This window comes from Nothobranchius furzeri, chromosome 2 (assembly GCF_043380555.1).
Source record: "Nothobranchius furzeri strain GRZ-AD chromosome 2, NfurGRZ-RIMD1, whole genome shotgun sequence".
Lineage (NCBI taxonomy): Eukaryota > Metazoa > Chordata > Actinopteri > Cyprinodontiformes > Nothobranchiidae > Nothobranchius > Nothobranchius furzeri.
Genome location: NC_091742.1, coordinates 89989756 through 90000590, shown reverse-complemented (window position 1 = coordinate 90000590; position 10835 = coordinate 89989756). Strand labels below are relative to the sequence as shown.

Below are 10835 nucleotides of genomic sequence, written 5' to 3'. Positions count from 1 at the left end.
CAAATGCAATAAGTAATTAACAGTTGTGCTTAACAGTAAAACAACTAAGACCTCAAATTGGAGAACCTTTTGAAATTATATTTTATTTTTTATTTTGCGGTTATAACTCTCAGGCCTCTACTCAGTCGATAAGATCTTATGTGTTCAGTAGTAACCGTTTGTTTGGGATGGCTCCCGTTCTGGACGGGCTGCGTCTCTTGGCTGTTGGCTGAACCGGGTGCAGTCAGGTTGGGGATTGATATGCACATGGCTAGGTCGGCTTTCTGGTCTTTGAAAGCTTTTATTAACCCGTACACGGAAAAGGGTGCGAAATAAAAAAGTTACTTACTCCCCCCCTGCACGATGGATTCACCCCGAATCCGACGCGCGAGAGCCGGCGGTGGAAGGTCGCCTGCAGAGCTAAACAGCCGGCTGGGAAGCAATCCCAGCCTCCCGGACTTTAGCAGGAAGCGGCGCCTCGGCGGCACCCCGGCGGGGCCCTCCCAACGGCGGCACTGCACGACGGGTTCACGGCACTAACAATGTTGGGTAACTTTATCAACCCAGGATTACCTCAGAGAAAGTTCGAAGCACAGAAGGTTGTGGTAATCAATTTATCAACACCAATACCGATCAATACAATCAATTTAGACTTTGCAAAGTGGAGGGGAAGAAAGTACACACCAGTCAAGGTTGCCAGTTTGCTCTCATCGGGCTGACGCCTTCTGACAGTATTTATTAAGCACACACAAAAGATTACGCACACACATTTTGAGACTTTCAGGCAGGAAGAGACACACCAGATGCATTCTAACTCCACAAAGCAGTCTGAACTTTCTCAAGGGAGTTTTACTGATAAGAGGTCGGTACCAAGGCAAGGTCATCCTCCTAAACCTCCTCCCTGTAAGACCTGCAGTGGCCTGTTCTCTGTCAAAGAGTAAAATAAACGGATGAAGCTACGTTTAATAAACACCAGATGTTAAACAGTCAAGACATTAATAAAGTTAATATAAGTTTTTACCCGTCACACACGAGCTGCAAAGCGCCACGAAGGCTTGCACCGTGCAGCAATCGATTCAGCGTGAGCTCTAACTTTTTCAGGAGCCGCTTCAATTCTGGCAGGAAGCCAAAGCAAAACAGAAGAGGCAGGCTGGTAGATTTAACTAAATAAAGAAAAAGATGTAAATAAAACACTGCGATTGATAAATGTGGGTTTTTGTGTTTCTAAACAGACTAGAGAGATGAAAATGAAGAAACAAAGACACACACACACACACAGCCAGGACACGAGGGTGGGGTAGTTTGGATGTGAGCAGAAGCCCTCGTTGGAAATTCTAACCTGATGTGAACAGAGGAGCAACGGGCAGCTCGCGATTTTCGAGAGCGATCTGCTTCGCAGCTGGTGTGTTCCAGGCGTTTACTGTCATGCTGTGGGTAAGAGCTTTCACCCAGGACATGAAGAATCACATCAGAGGAACGGTGAGTAAAAGTAAAATGGTTTATTTACAATGAGGAACAATAGAAAAAGGCAAAAACTAACTAAAGGCGCTGCTTCAGATCAGGAACAGGAGGAGACCGGAATCTACGGGGATATAAGCAGAAGGTGAGCGAGACCAGAACCAGAGAACCAGGAGATAAAGAGTCTGTGACTGGGAAAGTTCTTACGGTCAGGAATCGGAACCAGAGCGGAGGCGAACTGAGGAAGGTCGGACCAGAAGAGGAGTTCAGAGCGTGAGGCAGGCGGGCAGACGTGGAGAGAGGAGTCCAGAGGATCTTTAAGCGACGAGACGTGGGAACAACTCCAGGCAAGGTAGGTGATGCAGGTACAGGTTACTGGAACGGAGTTCAAAGTTACCAACATGGAAACACGAACAAGCAGGCAGGTTCAGAGGCTAGAGAACTACCCATGTGAGTATCAACCGGCACTGGAGTTGAGTCGCACCGCTCCTTAAATCCTCTGTCCCTCAATTAGTCAAACTCCCAACAGGTGTGCCGTCTGCCGCGCCTACCTGCAACACAAAGAAAACAGAAAATCCACCAGGCAGACCGTGACAAACCCGCTCCGTGTTTTTTAGACCTGATTTTCTTGGTTATTTATTATGAACTCGCCAGTATATTTCAACAACTGGGCGTCGTGTAATTCATTTTTAACAACTTTCTGATGGATATTTTCCAGAGATTAATGGTAAAAACTACACATCGTCTCTGTAGAGTGTCTGAAGCAGTGCTGCTGCTGTGCCACACACATGGTTAGCATGCAAGCAGCTCTTCATGAAGCAGTAGCAAATGACAAGCAGCAGGTTTTGTGGGACAACGCCTCTCAAGATAAAAATCACGAGGCACTTCACAAATGGTAAATTGTCTGCATTTGCTATAGCGCCTTCTAGAGTCCTGGAACCCCAAACAAGTTCAAAGTGACAAATTAAAATTTTCAACTTGCAAATCCTCAACTTCTTACTGAAAGAGTAACGATTTAATTTTTTGTCTCTTCGCGTGTTCCCGTTGTTTTGCACTGGCCTGGGGGAATTGGAGGGGTTCAGGAAACTGTTGGGGTGACCAGGTTATTTTTGTGAAACTTGCCTTTTACTTGAGGTTGGAAATGATCCGTGGACCCTGACAGCGGGGGTGGCACATGTTGCAGAGGAAGTGCAGAAACCAGAGTCAGTAGCTGGAGGGCAGGATGCTGGTGACTCCGTTCTGTCTGATACTGAGTGAGTAAATAACTTTGTTATCTAAAACTATTTTCACTAACCTCTACAGCCAGGTGAGCATAAGCTCGAGTGAAATCAGCTCCGGTTGGTTTTATATTCATCTGTTTGTGGCTCTAGAAGATTTTTGTCTCTTTAGTCGTCTGTAACAGGAGATATCAGCTTCAGGATATACAACCAAAGCAGATTTAAACTTGTTTTATTTGGAAAATAATGTAAATTTATAATTTTTTAGTTTGTAACTCAACCAAGTTTCCTTTACACAGAGATATAAATGTGGAAAATAATGTAAATTTATAATTTTTTAGTTTGTAACTCAACCAAGTTTCCTTTAGATAGAGATATAAATCTAGTTAAAAGAAAATTATTGAATTCCTTTTGTTGGTTTTAAATTAACCACATTTTTTTTAAAGTTTCCTTTATTCTTCTTTAAATGTTTTTTATGTTTTTGCTTTGTTTTCATTTCTTGGTCATTTTTATCTTTCACACCATCTTCTGCCACATCCTCTGTTTTTATTTTGATCTTTACTTCCTTGTTTTCTACTTTAATTCTGCTCCTGGTTCTTTGTTCTTCTTATTTTACTATAATTGTGTTTTTACCCTCATTCCTTGTTTTTCTTGATACCAAAACATCTTGTCTTGTCTTCTTTTAACCACCATCACATTTTATCTACCTTCTCTTTGACTCCTCGCTCCTTTCCTTCCTCCCTCCTCTCCTGCCAGCAGCCTGTCTCCAGGTCAGCCCCGACAGGTCACAGTTCTTTCGTTACGACTCCATTTCTCTGAGCTGTGAGCATCAGCTGAACTCCACTGGCTGGAAGGTGAAGAGAAAAACCCCAGAAGGTGGAATCAGGCCCTGCTCCACCGGCTGGGGTCAAGCCTCCTCAGGATCCAGCTGCCTCATCAAAAACACCTACCCAACAGACACGGGGGTGTACTGGTGTGAGTCAGACATGGGGGAGCGTAGCAATAGCATCAACATCACCATCACTGGTAAGGGAATCCGCCTGGTTATCGCAAATAAAGAGAAAACAAACCGAACGCGAACTAAAACTGGATGTTTTTGTCTGAAGACCGCCCGGTGATCCTGGAGAGTCCCACCCTGCCCGTGTCAGAGGGAGCTGCTGTGACTCTGCGCTGCAAAGCCGCGACCAACCCTTCCAAATACAACTTCTTTAAAGACGGTAGATCCATCAGCAGCAACTCTTCAGGAGAGCTGATAATTCAGAGTGCTTCCAAATCCGACGAAGGCCTCTACAGCTGTAGCGTCGTGGGGCTCGGAGAGTCCTTGGAGAGCTGGATGGTGGTTTCAGGTGACAGGAAGCACCTACAGGTGGAGCTCAGTAAGAAAAATCCTTTGAATCTTAAAGACTTGAGTGTGATACTTGGATGACATAATTTTACTCACAGGAAGTTTTGTATGGATTCTTTTGTTTCAGTATTAAAGAATGAATCTCCCTCTACAGCTCCTCTTCCATCACCTTCAGCCTCAGGGTCACCTTCAGCCTCAGGGTCACCTCCTGTCCTCAGGGTGTTGAGTCACCTGGTGGTGGGAACTCCATACCTGGTGTCCACCATCTTACTCGGACTCATCTACAGAGACAGGAGGAGAGGTGAGGAGTCCCGCCCCATTTCCTACACTGCTTGCTCTAATCAAACTAAACTACAGCAAAAAGTTGATTTTTCAGAAATGAAAACTCTTCTTAAAGGTTTCCTTCAAAACATATTTCAATTAAGTTTCACGAAACAGTCACGTTTACTTAATTTGGATAAAGGAAACCCTTCATAAACAGTCAAGTGTCATCAGCATTGTGGATGACTTTATTGCATGCACATAGTTCTGACTTTAGAAGTGGGGGGACACAACCGGCATGAGGACCAGGTGGCGATATATAGAGCTCCGGACCCCACATGACTCTCAGTTAGTGGACGCCATTTTGGCATGCAAAAAAGGTAAACAAACACGGATGTAACCATGAACATGAACGGGATCGGCTTGGATTTTACTTCGTCTGAGTTTACTTCACACTTTAAAACAGAAGAAATCGTTTTATATAGTCAGAAATTAAATAGACTAAACATCTCCGACCCTTATCGTGCCCCTGGGATACTTTTTAAAAACGCCAGAAGCTGTCGGAGCGGACTTCTTACCGGCACAACACCGGACCCGGCCGGGGGAACCCCTTGGGAGTCCCCCGGCCGGAGGAGGCTGGCTCCGGCGGCTGGGGAGAGGGAAGTCACGCTACTGCCCCCGCAACCCGACTCCAGATATGCGGATGAAAATGGATGGACGGACAAATAACAGATTTACACGTAAGTAGTCTCGGTGAGACAGATAATAGCAATCCAAAGTGCTTTTTATGTGTGATATGACAATTGATCAACCATTGCTTAAAAATTAAATACAGCTTAGCCGGTTAATTGCTGTGATCATAAAACACGTAAACGGCAGCACGCAGAAACACGAGGCAACGTTTTACGTGATGTTTACTTGTTGCTATGAGTAATAAGACAGAAAAAGCCACGCCAAAATAAGTTTAGGAAGCCCACTAAGAATCATAATAAAAGCATTTAAAATAAATACCATACACAGTTGAGGAAACGTTGGTTTAAGTACCTGATATGAAGCGGTCGATGCATAAGTGAAAACCTTTACTCTCGGGATCCCACAGTTTCATTTTCGCCCGGTCACTAGCGCGTTTTATTACAATGATCCAACGTTTGCGGCGCTCCGGATCTTGGGGAATCCTGTAGATGGCTCATTCCTTATGTCGTCCGTGTCTGTTCTGCATCCTGGGGCACAACAGGAATCTACCATAGTTCCCGTTTGATTGAGTTTTCTGACAATAACAAATAGTCCAGCTGCCGGCTTCTGCCTGCCAATATGGCGCCGTTTCGATTTGAACTGTTGCATGCCGGGAGATGTGACGTCAACTCCCGGAGCTCTATAACTACAGCCTAGAGGCTCTTTAATGCAATAGGGAGCCTAAGTCACGCCCATCTACTTCCGGACCATGGGTCCCCAGTAGAATGAAAAAATTAATGCAAGTCAATGGGGCTAAAAAGGCTATTTTCTAAACTGCTTGTTTTGGGCTATGGAATTCATATATGATGTCCGTGAATTTTAAAGACACATATTGATACCAAGAGTGCGCTTATTTTTGAACGGGGGGAATGCTATTTTAGGTTTTGTGTGAAAATACGTCCAGGACTACAAATGTGCTTCACTAAAGTGGCGTCATCGAACCAGACACAGAGAAAACTGAGGGAAAAGGGCTATAAGTTCAGAAAACTTCCCACAGGAGGAAAGAACCACCACAAATCTGGCTAGCCTACGTGGTAAGTAGCAGCTGCGCTACGGGAGAAAAGATTATGTGGTGATGTCACATATGCAACGTTTGATTTCTGGTGTGTAGTCATGCTACTTAAGAACTTTTACAAGCTGACAAATCTCAAAAAACGTGACTGGCGTGGTCACACACTCATTATTACTTTTCATTTAAATTGCAGTACAACATACTGCATGTGCGGTCCAGGGCGTGAGGCAAAGCAGATTCAAAAATAGCATTTTTAGCTCCGTTGACTTGCATTCAGTTTTTTGTTCTTCTGGGGACCCATGAGCCGACCGGAAAGGGAAGAGACTTGGGCTCCCTATGTCAGGAATGAAGAATTGTTAAGTACACCGGTGGCAGGAACAGCCAATCACACATTAGCAAGTATCAGCAGAGCCAATAGATGAGCTTACGGAGGGTTCCAATGGGAAACATGCTTCAATACAAGTGGTTGTTTTCTGCTTGGTCCTAGTGGTCAACCAATGTCTATTTAATATAAAGTGATGTTGTTTTTGGATGGCAAAAAGTGCAGGGGACTAAAATTGTCTTTGGAAAAAGTGGAGAGGACATCCGTCAGATGTTTTTTGTTGTTGTGTTTGTGACCGTTTGAGATGTTTCTGTTCCTCCACAGCTGCTCAGAGAGTCATGGACCAAAGGGGCAGCCAGGATGTTATCATGGAAAATGTTGTCTGAATTTCCGATCTACATCTGACATCAAAGTGGTCCACACAACCAGATGACCTCATAGAAAAGCTGCCATTAGCCAGATGACCAAGTGATTTTGTATTTTTAAGCTTGATTTGAAGAGAAGAAGAGATAATCGGGAGGTTGGATGCAGACATGATGAAACTCAACAGTCGTTTGTTGAGTGTGAAGAGGAAGTCGAGCACCCACAGGAGTGTTTTTAGCAAGGTGTTTGTGGTTTTTGTTTATAAAGTTGCTGTCATCAGCATTTTTTCCAACTCAGTCTTAATGTTTGGGTTTCATTTTTTTCCTCACTTCTACAGAAAACACTTTATGAAATTGATTCTTAATTCCTCTGTTTCTTTAACAATTAAATTTAGATATGACAAGTTTGGTTATCTCGGAATTACTGATTTCTTCTGTTCTGTGGTTCGTTCATCAGAAACTATATCAGGGGCTTGATTCTCAGAAAAGAGGACACCGCCAAGTTCAAACCCACAAACAGGTCAAAGAGTTGAAAAAAAAAAACACAATAAAGTGCTGTTCATCGGCAACATTCTGGAGAAAAGTCTGATTCAACTCAAAAACAGTCGATGCAACTGCTTTGAACGTTATTGTTTAGCCGACTGAGTGGAATTTCTGTGGTTTAGTGCCGAATAAAAATCATTTCTTTTCAAATTTTGGGTGAAAGAATCTTGGGCACCAGGACTCTAGAAGGTGTCAAATGAAGTCCCATTAGTCATCATTACACTGGATCCCTGTGGGGAGTGGTGAGCTGCAGCAGTGGCTGTGCTCGGGAAGTAGTTGGTGGTTTAATCCCCCAATCCAACCCCTTAAAGCTGAGTGGGGAGGCATTGGTCCCATTCTTAAGGTATGACCTAACTGAGATTAGACCCTAGGTCTAAAAACGTCTTAGTGCTGCCCCCTGTGGCAGAACAGCGGCTACTGCATTTTAAACTTGTGATTGATTGGGACTGGAACAATTTCAGGTCATCGGTACAGTCTCCTCCCACTCCCTCTCCTTCCAGGGATGGAAATTCCCCACACTTGGCCATGCCACTCCATGTCTCCCGGCAACGCCCACTTTCACAGCATTTTTCAAATCTTCACCACAGTTTTAAAGGCATCAAAACTATGAATGGACCAATAAGCAGTTATGTACTTAACCATAAAGGTGAAAAAAAAAAAAAAACAGAAAACATGTTTTATATTCTATGTTCTTCAAAATAGCCACCCTTTGCTCTGATCACTGCTTTACACACTCTTGGCATTCTCTTGATGAGCTTCAAGAGCACATATGTCAGAGTCAAGGTCCGCGGGCCAGATGCGGCCCGCGGAGCATTTTTATGTGGCCCGCGAGATAAATATCAAAAATATATTAAAACTGGCCCGCTCGCCGATTTTACCGCAAAGACTAAAACTCCCATGATGCTTTGCGGCGCCAGCGCGGAGCAGACGCGCCCCCTCCTTTGTGTTTTTTCCAGCGCCGAGGCAGTCAGAGGTAGTTGGGTGTCTGCAGCTCCGCTGTCTCGGACAAACTACACTCCTCTCACTCAGCGCCGAGTTCACTCAGCTATTTTCTGACGTTGAAGCCCAGAAACGGAGATTCTAGCCGCTCAGTAATGTGTTCACGACTGAAAGAGAAAGTTTTCCAACTAATGTCCAGACAGAGCTGATATAACTCCAGCGAGCAGCGACACGCTCAAACCAGCACGACTCTGTGGCTGCTGTGGTTGTGTTTCCTCCCCGACACACAACAACGTGGTCAAGCTGCTCAGACTTGTTCATCAGCACAAACCTATGTGAGCACCTGTTGTCATCTAATGCTGTCATTATTATGATGAAGATGAACAAAACAACAGGAGTCTCCTCCTCAGCTCAGATCAACCCCATGATGCAGGTATCTGGCTGGAACAGGTGAGCATCACAGTAAACCAGTGGAGCAAACTGAGCTTTAAATATGTTGGTTTTATGCTCTTTTTCTGCTCCAAAACATGAAAGTTAACAGGTGAGATGTTGCATTTTCATTTAAGATAAAATGATATTTTTATTTTGTTGTTGGCCCGTGAGAAAAGATTTAACCTACAGTAAACAGGAAGTGGAAAGGCTGCAGATAGATGAGTAGAATAGAAAATCCCTTTATTGTTCCTCAGTGGGGAAAGCTAGACGTCACAGCAGCGATGACACGTATTACAGGAGAAAAAAGAGAATAAAAAATAAGAAAAATGAATAAACAAGAAAACATAAATCCTGAATAGATTTTAAAAATGCTGATTATACCACAAGTAATGAATACCACTGATGCCTTTTATTTAAAACTGACTTGCTCGTATGTAATTTGGTTATTCCACATTCAGTTTAATGCAGAAATATGTTTGTTTCCAAATTTAAAGGTTCAAAATTGCATACATGTTGATAAAGAAAACGTGCAAATTTGCCTTCACTTTTTCAAAAAATATTAAGTTTGGCCCTCGACTCCGTCCCAAAGTTTCATTTCGGCCCCTTGTGAGTTTGAGTTTGACACCCCTGTTCAAGAGGCAGTCACCTGAAATGGTTTTCCAACAGTCTTGAAGGAGTTCCCAGAGGTGTTCAGCACTTGTTGGCCCTTTTGTTCATGGTCATGGTCATGAAGATGAAGAAAACACATTGAATGAGGTGTGTCCAAACGTTTGGCCTGTGCTGTACCTGCTACCTCGTCCAGTACTAGGCTGTTTCATGAATTGGTATCTATATTATTTTCAAAGTAAACTATTTTAAATTCCTAAACAAAATAGGTTGTTCAACTTTTGTCACAGACGTGATCTGTTTCAGAATTGAAACAGTTGATCTGTTGGGTCATAAAGGACAGTTCTGTTTGTTTGCTTTAATTTGATAGAATTCAATTAATTTTGTTAATTGAACCAAAACAAGGACGTATGATCGTCATCTGCTGGTGGTTGGCCTGTTGTCTATAGGTGCTGATCTCCAGTGTGTGTGCCACTGACTTATGTTTATGTTTATGTATTTAGCAGACGCCTTTGCCCAAAGCAACTTACAAGTGATAATCGGCCCTTGAGGCTAACAACAACAATAACAACAACAATATTGACATCAGTCATGGAGAGTAGGGAACAAGGAGTGGACAGTAGAGAGGGGGACGGGTGCAGGGAGGGAGCTAGTTTAGAAGATGCTCTCTGAAGAGCAGGGTCTTCAGGAGTTTCTTGAAAATTGAAAAGGTAGCTCCTGTCCTGGTAGTGCTTGGAAGGTCATACCACATTTGTGGAACGATGCATGAGAAGAGTCTGGATTGTCCTGAGCGTGGTGTAGGCACTGCTAGCCGACGATCCTGTGATGACCGGAGCAGCCGGGCCGAGACGTAAGCCTTTGCAAGAGGATTCAGATAGATGGGAGCCGTACAATCTCGGACTTTGTATGCTAGTGTTAGCAATTTGAATATGATGCATGCTGCTAGCGGTAGCCAGTGGAGCTTAATGAACAGAGGGGTGACGTGTGCTCTTTTTGGCTGATTGAAGACCAGACGCGCTGCTGCGTTCTGGGCCATTTGAAGAGGTCTCACAGTACAGTGTGGAAGACCAGTTAGAAGGGCATTGCAGTAGTCGAGGCGGGATATGACAGTAGATTGCACCAGGAGCTGGGTGGCATGTTGTGTTAGGTATGGTCTGATCTTTCGTATGTTATACAGCGCAAAGCGGCATGAACGAGCAACAGAGGCAACATGATCTTTAAAGGTCAGGTGTTCATCAATCACAACACCCAGATTTCAAACTGCCTTTGAAGGAGCCAGAGATAGGAAGTCATTTTGGACTGAGATATTGTGCTCTATGGATGGTTTTGCTGGGATGACAAGTAATTCAGTTTCAGAGAGGTTCAGTTGGAGATGGTGGGATTTCATCCATTTTGATATGTCAGAGAGACAGTTTGATATTCGTGCAGAGACAGTGTGGTCGTCCGGTGGAAATGACAGATAGACCTGGGTGTCGTCTGCATAGCAGTGGTAGGAGAAGCCATGTGATCGAATGATCTCACCCAGTGAGGTGGTGTATATGGCAAAGAGAAGAGGTCCTAGCACAGAGCCCTGGGGGACTCCTGTGGCAAGATGGTGCACGGTAGAGGATTGTCCAAGCCAAGATAC

The 10835-nt window shown here is 44.0% G+C and overlaps 1 protein-coding gene across 2 annotated transcripts; it reads left to right on the top strand.

The window, feature by feature from the left end:
- Positions 1-284: 284 nt before the first annotated feature.
- Positions 285-7515, top strand: LOC107396904 (Fc receptor-like protein 5). 2 transcript variants are annotated; one of them, XM_015976748.3, is made up of 7 exons: positions 285-1458; positions 1537-1582; positions 1651-2690; positions 3414-3680; positions 3761-4030; positions 4127-4300; positions 6651-7515. In XM_015976748.3, exons 3-7 carry the CDS (start codon positions 2660-2662, stop codon positions 6710-6712), a joined length of 804 nt encoding a protein of 267 aa, XP_015832234.3. In that variant the 5' UTR covers positions 285-1458; positions 1537-1582; positions 1651-2659; the 3' UTR covers positions 6713-7515. The 2 variants fall into 2 exon arrangements, with proteins under 2 accessions (XP_015832234.3, XP_070404446.1); XM_070548345.1 differs by having other exon boundaries at positions 1537-2690; positions 4154-4300.
- Positions 7516-10835: the final 3320 nt, after the last annotated feature.

Coding starts and splice junctions, on each gene's coding strand:
- LOC107396904 (XM_015976748.3), top strand. CDS start 2,660: ATGCTGGTGACTCCGTTCTGTCTGATACTGA. Junction 3,681..3,760: donor CATCAACATCACCATCACTG/GTAAGGGAATCC, acceptor TTTTGTCTGAAG/ACCGCCCGGTGATCCTGGAG. Junction 4,301..6,650: donor CTACAGAGACAGGAGGAGAG/GTGAGGAGTCCC, acceptor GTTCCTCCACAG/CTGCTCAGAGAGTCATGGAC.